Here is a 19754-nt window from a genome sequence, read left to right on the forward strand (position 1 = left end):
GAGGGTGAATGAAAATAGAATGTTAACCACACAAACCAGTTCATTCAGCCTGTAATGACTAGGTCAGTACCAAAAAGCAGATCTGTGCTCAAATCCCCATAGTCTGACAATTTTCTCTCAAGTACTTCCCTAGTTCCTATTTAAAAGCCCAGTTTGTCTTTGTTTAATTAAGGTCCATGTAAAAAAAATCCCTTACAACAACCTCCCCTCTTCCCCATACGTTTTGGCTAAAACATTATATTTCTATTCCTGGCCTTTGACCCATCTTCTGATGAGGACAGCATCTCTACCATGACCGGTCGTGACCTTGTGAACCTCCAGCAGATCCCCTCTCAACTTTCTTTCCACCAATAATTAGGCAGTCTACCCTTGCAGCTGAAAGCTCTCTGGAAGCATTCTGATCTGCCAGTTTACTGAGAAAAAAGTGTTTGGTAAAGTGTGAATAGAAATTACAGAATTTTTCCCAATAAAAGCAGGATAATTTCTCAAGAAAAAATACATTGAGAGGTGTCTAATTATACATCAATTATGTGCATAAAATCAACCTGTTACTTGTAACAGTATTGTCACCCAGTCAGTCTTGATTGACAGGCGACAGGAGTATCACCACATGCAGTCACACAGAAAGAAAAGGCAGAGTAAATAAAAGAACGGCAATAAATTTGCTCATAATTTTTTATGATTGTTCACATCAGATGGTATGATCTATCAGGTTACAATTTAATTTAACTAACACCTAAAATATGCTTGATTAGTTCTTGCTGTTTACTATCAAGATCATGGTTTCTTTTTCCAGGATAGAGTATAAAACGAGAGGCCTTTTTCCACATAAAGGGTGGTAGGCATGTAGAATGAGCTGCCGGAGCTAGTGGTGGAGATGGGTACAATTGTGACATTTATGGTGCATGGATAGAAAAGGTTAAGAGGGATATGGGTCAAATGCAGGTAAAGGGCAAGGTTACCAGCCCTCGTCTTGACAAATTTTTACAGGTGCACAACTGAGAATGTCCTGTCTGGCTGCATCATTGTATGGTACAGTTGCTGCAATGTACTGAATGTCAATACTGAGGACCATCAAAATGGCTGCGATTACTGGGGTTGCCTTCCCTCTACTGACAACATTTGCCAGTAGTGTTGCTTAAACAGAGCTCAAAGAATTATAGAAGATACTTTCCATTCAGCATAGAGTATTTGACCAAACGCCATCAAGAAATATAAAAACGGGAGGAGTCACGTGATGGAGTAGTGGCCGGACGGTGAACGCCAGCCCTCTCCAGAAAAGTCGGGAAAAACAAGAGAAAATACAAAGGCACAGAAATACAAGTTAAAGAAAAGTGAGTGTAAAGGTGGAAAGAAGATGGAGACAAAAGGAGAAAAATCAAAATCAACGGAAAGAAGAGAGGAAGAGAAGACAACGGAGGAAAAAGGTGAAGGCCTTACCTGTCCGAAGAGGCCCGCTGTGGAGAGAGGAGCCCACTACCTCAGGTCGGTAGAAAAAGAACTACAACAATGGCTCACAGAGCCGAGTAAAAGTGCGCAACTGCGCATGAAAAAAAACACACCGACGGGAGGGGGGACCAGCTGGGGAGTCGATCTCCACAGCCGGCAACGACAGCTGCAGAACACCTGCAGCAAGAAGAGACCACAGAAGACAATAGAAACAAGAAAGAAGAGGAGGAAAGGGCATCAAAGAAACAACAGATGGCCAACCCAGAGGAAGAAAAAGAGGAAGAATACAGTGAAATAGATAAAGGGAAAGGCAAGGTAAAGGATATACTTGCTCTTGTTAGAGGATACATGGAGTCATTTAAAGAATGGCAAACACAGGAATTCAATGATTTAAGAAGAAGAATAAACAACACAGAAAAGAAAATAAATAAAATGGATATGACCTTAACAGAAATGGGGAAGAAAATTGACAAGATGGAAGAACGGGTAATAGCAGCAGAAATGGAGGTAGAAGACTTAAAAAAGAAATTGGAGGAATCTAATAAAAAAACTAAAGAGACACAAGAATTACTAGCTCAAAAAATAGATATAATGGAAAATTATAACAGAAGAAATAACATAAAGATAGTGGGCCTTAAGGAAGATGAAGAAGGCAAGAATATGAGGGAGTTTATAAAAGAATGGATCCCTAAGGCCCTAGGATGTCCAGAACTACAGCAAGAAATGGAAATAGAAAGGGCACATAGAGCATTGGCCCCTAAACCACAACCACAACAAAAACCAAGATCTATTGTAGTAAAATTCCTAAGATATACTACAAGAGAAAAGGTACTGGAGAAGACAATGGAAAAAGTAAGAGAGGGCAACAAACCACTGGAGTATAAAGGGCAAAAAATCTTCATTTATCCAGATATAAGTTTTGAACTCCTAAAGAAGAGAAAAGAGTTCAATACAGCAAAGGCGATTTTATGGAAGAAAGGATATAAATTTACACTGAAGCATCCTGCGGTATTGAAAATATTTATTCCAGGACAACAAAACAGACTGTTCTCGGATCCAGAAGAAGCACGAAAATTTGCAGAACAATTACAAAAATAGACTGAGGGATGAAGACGGGTAATGAGAGTAAAAATGATCACGATTGATATGTATGTGGGTAAAGACAAAAATAGACTGAGGGATGAAGACGGGTAATGAGGGTAAAAATGACCACGATTGATATGTATGCGGGTAAAGAGGTATAAGAGTGAATAGAGACAATGGGCATACGTGAAAGTATCTGTAATTAGAGGAAAACATAGATAGTAAAGACAAGAATTAATAAGGGAAGGTAATGGAATAGAGAGAATAAGGAGGGAATTAAAAGAGTGACCTTTGTGACATATGAAAAGTGAAATCTTTTCTGGGGGGGCTGGGTGGGGAGGAGTTGCGGTCACTGCAAAATCAGTTGACGCTTGCGAATGGATTCGCAAATCCAAATGGAGAGGGGAGATGTGGTTGTCTGACAAGGGATAAAGGACAACTCAGGAGGGGAAGGGGAGATTGGGGATAAAGAAGATAGAAATAGGAGAAGAAGGAAAATGTTGGATGTTGTAGGAATGTTGTCTGGTAAAGAGTTGAAAATAAGAAAACAGAAATGGAAAAGGAGGAAAGGTAATGATGGAAAAACGGAAAGAGAAGATAAACAAAATATAAAATGGCTACGCTGAACTATATGACTTTAAATATTAATGGAATACATAACCAAATTAAAAGGATAAACTACTAAATTTACTGAAAAAGGAAAAAATAGATATAGCATTTGTCCAAGAAACACACTTAACTGAATTGGAGCACAAGAAATTAAAGAGAGATTGGGTAGGACATGTAACAGCAGCATCGTATAATTCAAAAGCAAGAGGAGTGGCTATATTAATTAGCAAAAATGTGCCATTTAAAATAGAAGAGGAAATAATAGATCCAGCAGGGAGATATGTTATGATAAAATGTCAGATATATTCGGAGCTTTGGAATCTACTTAATATATATTCACCTAACGAAGAAGATCAAAAGTTTATGCAAGTTATCTTTTTGAAGGTAGCTAATACGCAAGGGAACATACTAATAGGAGGGGATTTCAATCTGAATTTGGATCCAAATATGGATAAAATGGGGAAAAAAATTAACAGGAAGAACAAAGTAACCAAATTTATAATTAAATCAATGCAAGAAATGAAACTTGTGGACATATGGAGGAAACAAAACCCAAAAGAAAAGGAATACTCATACTACTCGACTAGACATAAAACATACTCAAGAATAGACCTATTTTTGTTATCAGCTAGTATGCAGGACAGAGTAAGAAAAACAGAATATAAAGCGAGAATGCTATCGGACCATTCACCCTTAATACTGACAGTAAAGCTAGAGGACATCCCTCCAAGGTATAGATGGAGATTAAACCCCATGCTACTTAAAAGACAGGATTTTAGAGAATTTATTGAAAAACAATTAAAAATGTACTTTGAAGTAAATACGGAATCAGTGGAAGATAAGTTTATACTATGGGACGCAATGAAAGCATTCATTAGAGGACAAATAATAAGTTATGCAACCAAGATGAAGAAGGACTATAATCAGGAAACAGAGCAGTTGGAAAGGGAAATAATAAACATAGAAAAAAAATTAGCAATAAAGGAAGATACAACCAAAAGAAGAGAATTGGCGGATAAAAAAATAAAATATGAAACATTACAAACATATAAGGTGGAGAAGAATATAATGAAGACAAAACAGAAATATTATGAACTAGGTGAAAAAACACACAAAATCTTAGCATGGCAGCTTAAGACAGAGCAAACAAAGAAAATGGTATTGGCAACAAGGAAAAAAGACAAACAAATTACATATAATCCAAAAGAAATTAAGGAAAACTTCAGAGAATTCTATGAACAATTATACCGAACTGAAAACGAAGGGAAAGAATGGAAAATAGATGAATTTTTGACTAAAATTGAACTACCAAAACTACAAATAGAGGAACAAAATAAATTAACAGAACCATTTGGAACAGTAGAAATACAAGAGATAATAAAAAAATTACCAAATAATAAGGCACCAGGAGAGGATGGACTCCCAATAGAATTCTACAAAACATTTAAAGATCTAATAATACCGCCCCTCCTGGATGTAATCAACCAGATTGATGAGACACAAAACTTACCAGATTCATGTAAAACAGCAATAATTACAGTGATACTAAAACAAGGGAAAGATCCACTCTCACCAGCGTCATATAGACCAATATCTCTGCTAAACACAGATTATAAGATTAGCAAACAGATTAGCAGAACAGGTACCGAAAATGGTAAATTTAGACCAAACTGGATTTATCAAAAAAAGACGCACAACAGACAATATTTGTAAATTTATTAACTTAATTCATGCAGTAGAAGGAAATAAAGCACCGGCAGTAGCAGTTGCTTTAGACGCAGAGAAGGCCTTCGACAGAGTAGAAAGGAATTACTTGTTCAAAGTATTGCAAAAATTCAGTTTACCGGAGAAGTATATTAATTGGATTAAAGCATTATATAAGGGACCGTTAGCGAAAGTGACAGTAAATGGACATGTATCAAAGCAATTTAACTTAAGCAGGTCAATGCGGCAGGGATGCCCACTATCACCATTATTGTTTGCGCTAGCTATAGAACCACTAGCAGAATCGATAAGAATAGATAATAATATAAAAGGAATAAAAATAAAAGACAGGGAATATAAAATCAGTCTATTTGCGGATGATGTGATAGTGTACTTAACAGAACCAGAACTATCAATAAAAGAACTATATAAGAAAATGAAGGAATATGGAGAAGTGTCGGGATACAAGATAAACGTAAATAAAAGTGAAGCAATGCCTATGAATAACGCGGATTTCTCAAAATTTAAGGAGGAATCCCCATTCAGATGGCAAATGCAGGCAATAAGATACCTAGGTGTGCAAATAAACAAAAATCTAGGCCAATTATATAAACTCAATTACAATCCACTAATGAAAAAATTACAGGACGATTTAGAGCATTGGAAAGAGCTACCACTAACACTGATAGGAAGGATAAACTGTATTAAAATGAACATTTTTCCAAGGATACTATACTTATTTCAGGCATTGCCAATACAACTGACAGAAAAATTCTTCAAAGAGTTAAAGAAAATAATAAGGAGATTTTTATGGAGAGGGGGGAAACCGAGGATAGCACTAGATAAATTAACAGAATGGTATAAACAAGGAGGCTTACAATTGCCAAACTTCAAAAATTATTATAGAGCCGCACAATTAAGGTACCTATCAGATTTTTATCAAACAAGGGAAAAACCAGACTGGACGAGACTAGAATTAGATAAAATAGGGGAAAAGATACCTGAACACATATTATATAAATGGGACGAAAAATTGGTACAACATAGAACTTCTCCAGTATTACACCATCTCCTCAATATATGGAAGAAGATTCATGTAGAAAGAAATAAAACAAATTATCAAATACCAAAACTAATATTGACGCAAAATAAGCTACTCCCTTTTACAATAGACAACCTTTCCTTTAGAAAATGGGAATAAAAAGGGATTAAAAGAATAGAAAATTGTTTTTCAGGAAGTAGATTCTTATCCTTTGAACAAATGAGAGATAAGTACAATATAACTGGAGATACAGCGCTGGCATATTACCAACTGAGATCCTACTTGAAAGATAAATTAGGAAGCAATTTGAGTTTACCAGAGGGAAGTAACCTTGAATATGTGATTACAGATACAATGTTAATCAAAAGATTTATAACAAATATGTATATTAAACTGCAAGAAAAGGAGAATGAGGAAACAAATGGTAAAACTAAACAAAAATGGGAACAAGATTTAAATATAAAGATAAAAAAGGAAACATGGGAGAAATTATGTTCTGGAACGATGAGAAATACAATAAATACGAGGCTGCGTATGATACAATATAATTGGTTACACAGACTATACATTACACCGCAAAAGTTAAATAAATGGGACCCAACAGTATCTGATAGATGTTTTCGATGTAAAAAAGAAAGGGGAACAACAATTCATGCAATCTGGACATGTGAGAGAGTAGAAAGATTTTGGGATGATCTCAATCAGATATTAAATAAAATAACAGAAAACAATATACCAAAGAATCCAGAGATCTTTCTCCTAAGTAACATAAAAAATAAAGAATTTGGAATTGACTTGGAAGATGCACAAAAAAGATTTGTTAAGATAGCCCTAGCCGTAGCAAAAAAATGTATTATGTCAACCTGGAAATTGGAAGATAATTTGAAAATACAACAATGGTATATAGAAATGAATAAATGTATTCCATTAGAAAAAATAACATATAGTTTAAGAAATAATATTGAAATATTCGAACAAGTATGGGAGCCTTACATTAAATACAATAGCGAAAACCTACCGGGGACAAACATTACCAAAGTTGATGGAAGGAGAAGGAAAGAAAAGAATGGACTCTGTAGAATTTCTGGTGTATTTTTGTTGAACGACAACATTGTCTGACTGAATTAATGCAACCTAGATTGTATACCTAAAATGGATGAGAGGTGGGAGGGGGGTGGGGGGGTGGCTTGGGAGGAGGGAGGGGGGGGGGAGAAAAAGTCACTGTAAATGTGTGAAAAAGAAAAAGTGTATATCATGGCTATTGTGATTTATGGTGTGAAAAAAAAAAGAAATATAAAAACAAAATTGGCAGCGTGGCTGCTATTGCGGACATGGGAGAGCGGGGATTGGAGACACAGCGCTGCACTGCAGGGTTGTACCACTCAGTCCTACAGGCTTTGAACAGCCTGTTAAAGGAGTGGATGGTAATTTTTTTTAAATCCCGCAACTTCAGGGTCTGTGCTCAAGACAGCGGCACCTGAACAAAGTATTTTTTTCAGTGACTCTTGTCGAGTGGTCTAGAATTCTGGCTTTTCAATGAAAGTGGCAAAGATGTTGATGTAAAACTTTTGTTTCTTCAAGAATGGCTGGATGTGCTCAGATAAAATATGTGGAAATACCAACTTTCCAAAATGAATAAACTATAGCCAAGGAGAAAACATGGTTGATAAAGACTGGGGGGTGGGGGAAAGCAATTGGACAGACTCGAGCAAAATCTGTGGGAATGTAAAGATGTAGAGGGTTAACAGGTTAATTGGGTGTGTTCAGGCAATGCAGGCTTATGGGCCTGTTACCATGCTGTATCTCCACAAAAAAAAATGGTCAGAAGGGAATATTGGACAGAGGTCAAACTAAAAGGACGAATGGATAACTGAAGTAGGAAATAAATATTTTGGTCTCTATAAGAGCACGTAGTGCAGATGCTCTTGGACTATTGTGTACAAAGGCTGACCTACCGTGATATCCTGTATGACCTGTTGCACCATTGCTGCATTTGCCACCAAGTGTTGTCTAAGCTGAGTTTGCTGAAGCAGAAGGCGGAGGATCTGTGCAACAACAGGAAGTTCCCCCTGGCTGGTACCATTCACTCGCAGACTCTGCAACATCAGTCGAAGCAAGCGTGGGATGCGGGCCAGTGCTGTTAGACACGATCCCCACAGCAATTCTCTGAAATTATTTTTCAAAGCATCAACCTTTCAACACCACAATGGAAAACAGCTCAAAAGAGACAGTGAAAACAAAATATTGTAATTACTCAAACTTTAAAATCAATTAATACAACAGAAACATTTTAGGATGATACTGAAATTGTGGACAGTTTGATGAGAAAAGACTGGTGTTTGAGCTTTTTCAAGCAAAGATGCCAAAATCTAAGCCAAGGAGGTTTATGACAAATAATACTAGTTGTTTGCCAGAAATAGGCAAATCTGAATCTTTTTTCGTCAAGTGAAGGTGAGAATCGTACCAAGAGACATGAGTGGGAGCTTTACTGGGGACAATAGCATGCAAGGAAAAAATTAACAAAACATTTCATAGCTGAAGTGTTCTTCCAAAGGAGGGTCCAATTGGAGAAGCACAACTGTTAAATTCTATAAATAATCCAGATTTCCAAATTGAGGGATACATTGTCTAACAATATTTTACTATTTAATTCATCCTCTTTGTGACCTTTACTATCTGTTGGAACATTTCCTTTGACATGGTAATGATTTGTAGAATAAATGGCTTTGTGGCCAAGTTTGCAAATGATACGAAGATAGGACAAGGGGCAAGTAGCAAGGAGGAAAAGGAGAGACTGCAGCAGACAGATTAGCAGAAGTACAATCTTGTAAAGAAATAGTAATGCTCTTTGGTAGAAGGGATAAAAGGATAAACTTATTTGAATGAGGAGAACATTCAAAATTTGGAGTTACAAAGGGACTGGGGGGTGGGGGTGGTGGGGGAAGAATCCTTGTGCAGGATACCCTAAAGGTTGATGAAGAAGGTGAATGCAACACTCCCATTCATATCTAGAGGAATATAGGATACTCGATAGGGATGTGATGTTTAGGTATTATAAGACACTAGTGAGGCTTCACTTCAAGTACGGGGTACAGTTTTGGGCTACTTATTTAAGAAAGTATGGGCTGGTTTTGGAAAGGGTGCAGAGAAGATTCACCAAGAATGATTTCTGGAATGAAGGGATAGCAAATGAGGAACATTTGACAGCTCTTGGACTGTACTTCTTGAGTTCAGAAGAATAGGGAGGACCTCAAAGAAGCATTTCAAATGATGGAAGGCTTGGACAGAAGAAATGTGGCAAAGTTGTTTCTCATGGTAGGGGAGTTGAGGACAAAGGGGCACGACTTCAGAAGGGTGCCCATTTAAAACAGAGATACGGAGAAATTTCCTCAGTCAGAGAGTGGTGAACCTCTAGAATTTGCTACTATGGGGGGCTGTGGAGGCCAACTCCTTTGGGTGTATTTAAGGCAGAGACTGAAAGGAATCTGAATAGTCAGAGAATCAAATGTTATGGGGAAAGGCAGGAGAATGGGGCTGAGTGGCAAAATGAATCAACTCAGGATGGAACTGCAAAATGGACTACTTCTGCTCCTGTATCTTACAGTCTATGGTCTTATGTATATTTTTCAACATTTGAAGCTTTTTCATCTTTTTATTGTTTGACATCAGATTAAAAATGGGAGCCATAAGAAACCCAAATTCTCTATGTTATTGAATACAAAGTAGCCAACAACGCAACTCGTGTAATTATTATCATTGCTTAGGGCTTCACAGAATAATAATGACCTCTCGTGAAAGAATGTAGTCTCACAAACTGGACTTTCATATAATGATAAAAATCTAAAGGAACGCGAGCAGAAAATTGCAGCTTAATTTTAATTACCTTTTCTGTGTATTTCCTTTGTTATTCCTCTCCAAAGTTAGAATGAAATAAAGGAGGCTGTAGCAACTCCCGACAAGGAAATTCAACAAACACTCATTGGGAATAAATGCTGGATCTATTAGCTGGCCAACAGTTTTTAGGATTGACCCTGCTGTACTGTCTGGCAAAACACTTACCCCCACCTGAGGAGTGAAAACAGTTTTTTAAACAAATGATTATTTAGCAACAAAAATCCAAAACTAAATCAAACATCTGCTGGAAGTCCAAACAAAAGATGAAAATAATGAATACTTATTAATTTACTTTTTTATTTGAAATAAACTGACTTGCAATATCACTGGAGATAGCACTGCTAGTACAAGATTCAGAGAAAGTCTTTGCTTTCCAACAGGATGCCCTACCAATTGAAGGATAAAATATATTGTTTCAATCATATTTGCTCGAAGGTTTGCTTTGGGAGCATGGTCACTCACAGATGTTTTAAAAAAAGAATGACCTTTAGTTGATTGGTTGAGCATAAATGATCAAATGATCTTGTGTACTGTTAAGATTAATAAAGGAGATACCACAATGGAATGATAGCAGAGTTAAATTTCAAATACTTTGAAGGATGTCCTCATTTGAATTGTGAATTTTATGATTCAAGTTTTCTTAATAAATAATGAAGTGTTCTATTTCTTAATTTACTAATGGAAATACATGCTATATGATTAAACTTACAAATACTGATCAAAAGGCCTTGCAAGCCTTGATTGGACTATTGGATTGATTACCCTCTGCCAGTGATTAAGAAACAGCAGAGCTAACTCCCACACTCTTCTTTGGTCAGCTAAACCGCCTCTCCCACAACTGACTTATCGTTTAATGTGGCTGTTGTTTAACTTGGCTGTTGAAATAACAAAGGACTATTGTGCCTCAGAACAATGGTATTATTGTTTGTAAAACACTGAAAAAGATTTAAAGCATGTGCCCTGCAATCCAAGCACTCAATACTGTTTGCTGATAGACTGGATCATTAATGATTGAAATGCTCATTTTCCGTATATGAAAGTTTTGGTCAATTACAAGTTTCTGTTGAAATGTCAGACAGTAACACCTTTTGGCATTTTTTCTGGTATTTTCATCTCCCTTCCCAAGAGGTTTCTTTCACCTTTCCTACTTCATCTGTTTTTTGGGTTGATTAAATAATTGATAAGCTTCGGCATCTGCAAAGCTTCGCCAGTTGTTAACTAAATCTCTGAGAATGTGGCTATCAACCAAAATCACTGATAATGCTCAGTCAGCACTTAGAGAATAAACAAAAACATGATCTAAAACTTAAAATTACAGTAAACCACACTACTTCTAATTCTAACACCTTAGCAACATCTAACAAATATTACTGAGTAGTTAAGACCATTTCAAAGTTCAGATTCATTGTCAGAGCCCTGATGCAGCTAGTCCACACACTTTCCACTACACATCTGCAGAAGTTTGCCAAGGATTCCAGTGTCATATCTTGGAGGAAGTAGAAGTGCTGATGTGCTTTCTTCACACTGACATCATTGTGTTGAGTCCAGAAAAGGTCCTCTGAGATAGTAACTCACAGGAAGTTAAATTTGCTCACCCTCTCTAGCTCAGATCCCTCATTAATAATTGGATCATACACCTCTGGTTTTCCCTTATAAAAGTCAACAATCAGCTCGTTGGTTTCGCTGACGATGAATGTGAGGTTGTTCTTCATACACCATTCATTCAGCCAAGTTTTCAATCTCCTTCCTGTCGGCTGACTTATTGCCCCTTTTTATACAATCCACTATTGTGGTATTGTCAGCAAATTTGTCAATATCATACCGAGCCACAAAGTCATGTGTCATCTGCAAACTTACTGCTCATGCCACCTACTCCGACATCCATTGAAATTATGAACAAATGTTTCTCTACAACTTAATCAACAATATTCTTCTGTGGCTTCAGTTGTCAAACCAAAATGTTATCTCTTGTTCCTCTTCCCATAGATGCCACCTGACCTCAGCGTTTCCAACATTTTCAGCTTAATTTCACGTCAAAAAAATACATCTGGTTCATAAATATCCTTCAAGGGAGGAAATTTGCTGCTCTCACATGTTCAAATTGTGTAGTTGATGCCAAACTGTTCTCTGAAGTGGCTCAGCTGGCCTCTCAGTTCAAGTGAGGGGTAAAAAAGCTCACCAAGCCCAGTACTACGAACCCACATCTCATGTGAAATACAAGAAACTCAATAAATGCTGAAGTAGAATTTGTTTTCCAATCAAATGTCTTGATGCCAGGAATTTGCCATGTTGATTATTCATCTTTCTTTTCATGGCAGGTAATTTTGATAAAAGTATCTCAACTTTCTACTTTCATACAACCATTTAATCGCTTGTTCTTCATTTACCAGATAAAAAAATCAAATTTCCCTAACAATGAGTTAGTTGAGCAAAATGCAACTTTTTAAAAACATTTTTGTCTGATGCTTTGATCCCTGAACTCCATTTCTAAGAAAGCACATGTCCTAAAACAATTGTAATGGATAAATATTGGGAGAAATTTGGGAAATTTAGATTAGGTCACTTACATGCACACATTTTAAAACAGATCTTATTTGAAAGACTGAAGAATTCATATTCAGTAACATTGCAGTATCTTTGGAGACTTTTATGCACATTTCACAAGTAGGTGTTAATTGAAATGAATAGACCATTGTTTGGAACTGGAGACAGGCTGGATGGTTCAAGAATTGCTCACAGAAAGGTCACTCCTGGGTTTTGTTTATCTAAGACAACAGCTTGACCAAGAGAGGAGAACTGTGGTTCACTGAAGAAGATGTTTTTTTTTTGGCAAGTGAGTGACCTTCCTAGCAGTTGGAAGTTGGGGAGGGGAAGAGAGAGAAAGTGAGTGAGAGAGAGACCAATCTCAATAAGCTCTCAGCTAGTGTGGGTGACACTGAAAGGAGCTGAACAGTGCAAACCAGGAAGAGCTGGTTGGAAACAGAAAGTTCCAGAGCAGTGGATGGCTGGAAGTGCTTTCTGTCTGATGTTTCTCTTAGAATGAGGAACAAAACGGAACTGTGGTAGCCTGAAGAAAGAGGTTACCATCTGGAAAACTCTGATGGGGCAAGTTTCATCAGTGAGACATTGAGGTGACTAATGATGGAACAACAAAATCTCTCTCTGCAAACCCTACAAGAACCTTCCTGAGTGGTAAACATTTACCTTTCGAGCACCAAAGCCTGGTGAACTTTATACATGTTAAATTCAGTGCACAGTATAAGAATTGCCTGCAACCAGAGAACTTGGAAAAAGAACAAGTGAGATTTTTCTTAAATTTACACACACATTACATACACGCGCTTAGAATTAGAAGGGAGTTAATTTGGGTTAGATAAGTATAGAGATGAGTTAAAGTTTGATTCTGTTTTCATGTTGAAAGATAATTAAAAACAACTTTTGTTTAAGTAAATACTTGTCTTGGTGAATGTCTATTGCTTTTGGGGTCCTTTGGGCTCATAACACAATTAATCATCCATAATAATTTAAACAATTACCAGACTTACAAGATGTTTGCAGATGGCACTTTGTAAGATATCACAGCACTGGATTCTGGAAGGTAATGCCAATAAACATTGGCATACAACCTGAAAGATGAAGCAACAAAGCAGTAAATAACAATGTAAGGATACATAGCCAATCCATGAGAGTTTATCATATATACAAGTACAATATACAGATTCAATGACATTTTTGCTGGTGTTGCTGTGCATGTACATAAAAGAATAATTTAATACACCACAAGAGAGAAAAATAATAAATATAAAATGATAAATATTCATAGTAGTGCAAATAAAATGCTGTTTTTAAAGCACAGATAAATCTTTGGTGTTTTGGTGGTGTCTTTGTGCCCCCAATGTATCTCAATGTTCTCAATGCTATCCCTGGTGCTCATTTTAATCAGTCACAGCACAGGGTTTCACACAAGTCACAGTGGATGCCCCTGTCTCCTCCCTCATCCCCACCCTCGAAGTCTAGGGAAACATCCTTTAAGTGTTTCCCCACCCTCTTACCATGCTGTGATGCAATTCACAAGTACAGTATCTGTCTATTATTGGAAACACAAGTCGATCCAACCACAAGTCAAATTAAGATTCTTGATATGGTAGAGAATGGTAATGTTAATTTCCCTCACCTTAATTAGGTTGATAGAAGTGGCTATTTAGTCCATCAGATCTATGCCAGTTCACAAAAGAGTGAGCCCATCAGCCCTTTCCCCCCTCTCCTTAATTTTCCTGCAGCTTAATTCCCTTTTGATTCTTTTGCTGCTTGTTTAGCAAATTAACCTACCAGCATATATATTTTAAAAATAATTTATTTAATATAAAACCACTAGCAAACATATCACAATATTTCAAACTGATCCAAATACATGTGGTATTTTATAAAGAAAAAGAAAGTAAAAACTAAAGTAAGAAAAACCTCCTATAAATCCCCCCACCCCCTTCTCCTAACCCCGTACAAACTAAAAAAAGAGGGACAAGAAAACCACAACAGGAGTACTTCACTTTCTGATACTTTTAAACAAATAAATATTTATAGAGATCTATAAGAGAAAGGGAATGTTCAAGATTCATTTAAGTTTGCAAATATGGGCTCCATATTTCACAAAATGTATGATATTTATCTCTTAAATTATAAGTAATTTTCTCAAGTGGAATACAATTCCACGTGCCATCTATCCATTCCCAGATCAGTATCCAACTTCCAAGTGATAGTAATACATTGTCTTGCTATTGCGAAGGAAATTTGAACAAATCTTACTTGATACGTATTCAGTTTTCATTTACATTTAGTTCCTTTAACATCTCCCAGTAAAAATAACATTGAATCCTGTGTCTTACTCCAGTTATTCATTCTAATAATTTACCCAAAGACATTTAATTGTGGAACACTGCCAAGTTAAATCCAAAAAAATTACAAACATTTTGTCCACATCTAAAACACAAATCTGAATAAATATAATTCACATTTTGTAACTTATGTGGTATTAAATATACTGATGAATAAAATTATATTGAAATAACCACTATCTCACATTTATAGTTTTCCATACTCTCTCTACATTTTTTAATCCATCTGAGTTCATCTATTTGCTTATTTAAATCTATCTCCCATTTACATCTTGATTTATAAACTCCATCTATACGATCCTTCTTTTGTAATAATTTATACATCTCTGAAATGAATTTACATCCATAGTACTTAATAATAATTCTACTTCTGTCATGAAGTAATACTAAATCTTGACCAAAACTTTCACAAACTATCTCTTAATTTCATAATAACAAAATTTTGTATTTTCCAATATATTAAACTTTTCCTTCATTCTACTAAAAGTAATAAATTTCCCGGCTTCAAAACAATCTAATTTTTTTTTTAATACCACAATTTTGCCAATTTAAAAAAAAATTATTTTCCGTAGAAAATGGAATTAGTCTATTTTGAAATAAAGGTATTCTTCCAGACATTAAACCTCTCCCTCCAATCCTTTTATCAATTTTATTCCAAAAGTTCAATTAAATGTTTCAGCATGGGTGTTTCTTTATTTGCTATTAACAATCTTGCATTCCATTTGTAAGTAAAATGTTGGGAGGACGTGCTCTGAAGAACTCCCATTAAAAAGGCTTCAAAATAAGGAAAAATCAGCCCAAATAAAAAGATTTAACTTACCCACACCAAGGCAATATGGGCAAGAAGAGGAGGAGGCAGGCGGGACCAGCCAGAAATGCTGGAAACATCAAGTGAAAATTCACTTGACTCTGGTGACCTGCAGGTTCCCGCGCTAATGGCAGGGCCTAGAGCAGAAGGCACAAAGGTGAAGCCTGCAACGTCGGGTTTGCCCAACAAAGATACCCTGGCAGCGGCGTGGTCGGCGGTCTGGAACGTGATTAGACAACAGGCTGAAAGAAGTCGCTGAAGGCCTGATCAACCTGCGAACTTCAATCAGGACCCTGACAAATCGAGTCAGGACCCTAGAAGACAAGGTGGAGGACATCCAGGACAGGCAAGAGAAACTAGAGAACACAGCTGATATATGGGTCGCCGAGAAAAAGCAACTGATAGATATGTGGAATACTTCGAAAATTAAATCGGTGTAACTAATATCAGACTATTGGGCCTGAAAGAGGGGGAGGAGGGGAAGGATCCGGTGGAATTCTTCCAGCATTGGATCCCAAGTTGTTGGGGAGGGAACCATTCAGAGGACCCCTAGTCATAGAAAGGGTCCATCAGACATTCAGTCCCTGTCCTATCCCATATCAATGACAGAGACCAATTCTGATACGGTACATCAGTAGCTGAGACCGGGAAATAGTGCTAAGGGTAGTAATGACCAGGTCAAGGGACAGAAGAACCAGTGGAATTCCGGGGTGGGGGGGGGGAGCGGGGAGGAAATTGATGTTCTTTTCCGACCTAAGGTCTGTGCTGCTAAAACAAAGAAAAGAGTTCGATCAGCTCTACCTCACTCCCAAAAAACCTACAAAACAAAAGGTGCCAGAAACATTAGGGTTTCAGATATGGAATGGAGCAAGAAACATTTCTTCATGCAACCTGGTCCTGCGTAAAAGTAGCCCCATTCTGGCAAGATTTGGCCAATATACTAGCCAAAATAACAAAGGTAACCTTCCTGCCGGACCCAACACTATATTTACTAGGGAATCTTATGGATAATAGGCTACACATTGACCAAATTCCAAATTCAATTCACATTTATACCGCTGGCCATCGCAAAAAATATGCAGAGTGATGACCTGGAAGTCTGACTCCCTTCTTCTTATCAGCAAATGGGCTACCGAGATTATCTATAACCTTAGGAACTGACACAGCACCTTCATTGGGTGATGGCAACCATATCTGGAATATACGGGAGCACGATTGTGGCCACTCTCCAACATAAAGGTTTATAGAGAACTGCTAAGATAGATTAAGAAAAAGTGCCGACACAAGGGGCCCCATGGACACATATAGGAAATGCTGACGCCACGTTCAACCTGTCGTTTCTCTCCTTTTCTAACTTTCCTGTTTCTCATCACATCTATCTTTTTTTTCTGGGGGGGGGAGGGTTGGGGGATGGAAATGGGGGAGGGAGAGACGTCATACAAGTAAATCACTGGATAAAAATGACATGGTCTGTAACAACCAATGATGTTCTCTCCTGTTTAAGAATTAAAGATCAAAATATTCAAAAAAACTTGTCAATCTTATTTTCATCATTGTACTGATTCCAAATGATATTCAGAATAAAATTCCTTAAAAACATCATTTATTTCTTGTGGTTTATATGTAATAGTCCCGAAGATTTTTTAACTGCATTAATGACTCTCTATATCTGTTCTGCTGTCAATTGTCATGCTAAAACTTTATGAGTCTTTCTCCTAAAATAGTTCTTTGGATTAATTTTTCAGTTCTTTATGTCTGAATATTATTGTATTGAAGTTTATACCATTATATATTTGGCACATAGGTGGAAACCAGAGCACCTAAACTCTAAAACAAAGCACCCAAGGTTGCCAGAACAACTATTGGATTTATAGGGTAAGAAAAGGCAGCGTTGACGACATCTTTACAGAGCCTTGGCCTGCCTGCTGCAAGTGGTACATGTTGCTGATGCACAAAGAAGGAGAAAGATCACCTCTGATCAGTGGCGCTTGAGTTGGGATTGAGATCTTGATCATCTAATACCTTTCTTTCCCCTCACCCAGTCTGTACTGGTGCACTAGAGCCAGCATCACATTTAATCATCAGTGCTTGCTTTGGCTCAGTGGTAGCTTCATGGATACGGAAACTGCTCCATACTTTCCAAGGTCTTGGTGTGAAACCTCCACTGTCAGCAGGTGGAGAAAATTGTGGATAGGTAGAAGGTGGTGTATTGTACGGCCGGACCCATATAGGATCTTGTTTTGTGCCAGGCCCAGTCTCACAGAGAATGAATGGATGCTATTGCAATGAAGGTACATCAATGTTCATCAAGGAATTCAATGGAGACAAATTGCACTGTGCAAGAAAAATGCAAAGAGCCATATCAAACATGTCACCAACCAGGCTTTGAAGAATTCTTCTAAAACTTGGCTGCACTCAAGGGCATTTCTGTTCTCAGTCCTCCACTTAAAAGCATGTAAATCACAACACAGACTGTGGTTAAGCAAGTTGGTGACAATACTTGAAGCTTTTTCTCAATGCTCTCACTGCATCATTGCTCATCTCAGGCCAGCTCTCCCACATTGAGAATAAGCTGAAAGGAAAATTATCCATCGAAGGTCGCTTGAGAAAGAGCTGCAGCCTGCTAATGCTCACTGCATTCGTGCCCTGACCCTCTATCTGGAAAAAAAATGGCCTAGAGAATCCTTGGAATACTCTGGATTCCATCAGGCTCACAACTTCCAATTAAACATGGACACAAAAAAAACCCTATGGTCATTCTGACTTCTTGCCCTCCTGCAGCAAACTAGTCAATGCACCAACATGTTGAGCAGTAAGAGGAAGCAGCTCTGTGAATGATGGGTGGGGGAGGTTGGGGGAAGGCTAAACTTAAACACTCATCACCAACAGTGATTGACCAAGTCCAGAACTACATTGCTTCTGGTTTTGGTCTTCGCTACATTCTAGCAAACATTTTCAAAATCTATTATTACATGGTTCTTTTGTTTTCTAAATGGTGACGAATTTTTCAATTCAAGTTATATTATTTGCCTTTGATGCCAAGGACAAATGCGATCTGCAATTAGCAAGATCAGCAAGTCATTCAACAAATGAATGTCATTGGTTCAGACATTTAATTCCATAAAGTGACATGATTATTCTTCTCACTGCTAAATTCCCATAGGCTTTTGAGATCTTGAAACATTCATACAAATAATTTCAAATGGCAAATTTTACTTTATGTTTGTAAACCTGCTGACCAAATGATTCTGAACATTTCCTTTAAAAAAATACATTAAGACACACAGAATGTTTGTTATTGTGGATTAAAAAAGAAATTGTTGGTACAAATATTAGCACATTAAAAGTAAACAGTTCCACAGATTAGTAATGTTCCATTTCACTTCTATACAAAATGATGTTTTGTATATCCAAAATGTGAAGCTTTTGTGGCCTTGAGTCACTTAATAAAGAAACTGAAGAAAATAAACTTTATTACATCGAGTATCTGAACACCAAATCACTTAAAAACACAATTATGATAATATTTCTGGTGATTACATTTATGGCTATTCTTATTCTCAGCAACATGAAACTTCCAAATTCAAATACATACAATTATCTACATTTTCAGTCAGCATCAACCAAGCAAATCTTCTTTGCATCACCGTGCGTCCAGTTTGATATCATCTTTATATTTATCTTGGTTCTCTAAATTACTTGTTTTGGTTCATTTATAACTAGCAATATGATTTATAGGCTTCAATCAAAACCTAAGCATTAGGATTGTACAGTTTTAAAATTTGATCACAAATCTATATTGAGCAGAACGGTTAGACTTCTAATTATGTGAGCATTTCCATGATAACTTTTGAAAAGCAAATGTGAGAAACATCTATGAAAATTAATTGTTATTAAGTAACCCATAATCAAATATAAATACATAATAGAAATCTCTCTTAATGCTGACTGACGTAAAGATATCAAGGTCTGAAACTTTATCTAAATTTTTAATTTTTGCTATTCATGTGATACATTGGTTGATAAAGCGGAGCTTCAAAGCCAGGGTCTCAGTCCTTGGGGCTCGCTTTTTCAACAGAAAATATATTCTGAAAGGTGATCCTTACATCATGTTTAAGTAAATGGATTTAACAGAACTATGTTAGCAAGAATCATTGCTGCTTGGGTAGTTGTTGTTAACAAGAGAACTTCAGATCAAGGGTTTAAAAAACACTTGGGAGACAGCTCAAGGGGAAAAGAAACCTCTATAATGAATCACATATAATTTAAGAAA

General features: G+C 36.9%; 1 protein-coding gene across 4 annotated transcripts in view; it reads right to left on the minus strand.

Annotated features, from left to right (window-relative positions):
• tex10 (testis expressed 10) overlaps positions 1 to 19754 on the minus strand; it is a 112608-nt gene that overhangs the window by 3801 nt on the left and 89053 nt on the right. For all 4 annotated transcript variants that reach the window (XM_069913588.1, XM_069913585.1, XM_069913586.1 and 1 more), the window contains exons 12-14: positions 13327 to 13407; positions 9771 to 9952; positions 7843 to 8053 (exon numbers count right to left, since the gene is read on the minus strand). In XM_069913588.1, coding sequence (XP_069769689.1) covers positions 7843 to 8053; positions 9771 to 9952; positions 13327 to 13407 — 474 coding nt within the window. The remainder of the gene's footprint in view (positions 1 to 7842; positions 8054 to 9770; positions 9953 to 13326; positions 13408 to 19754) is intronic.

Source organism: Narcine bancroftii, chromosome 1 (assembly GCF_036971445.1).
Source record: "Narcine bancroftii isolate sNarBan1 chromosome 1, sNarBan1.hap1, whole genome shotgun sequence".
NCBI lineage: Eukaryota > Metazoa > Chordata > Chondrichthyes > Torpediniformes > Narcinidae > Narcine > Narcine bancroftii.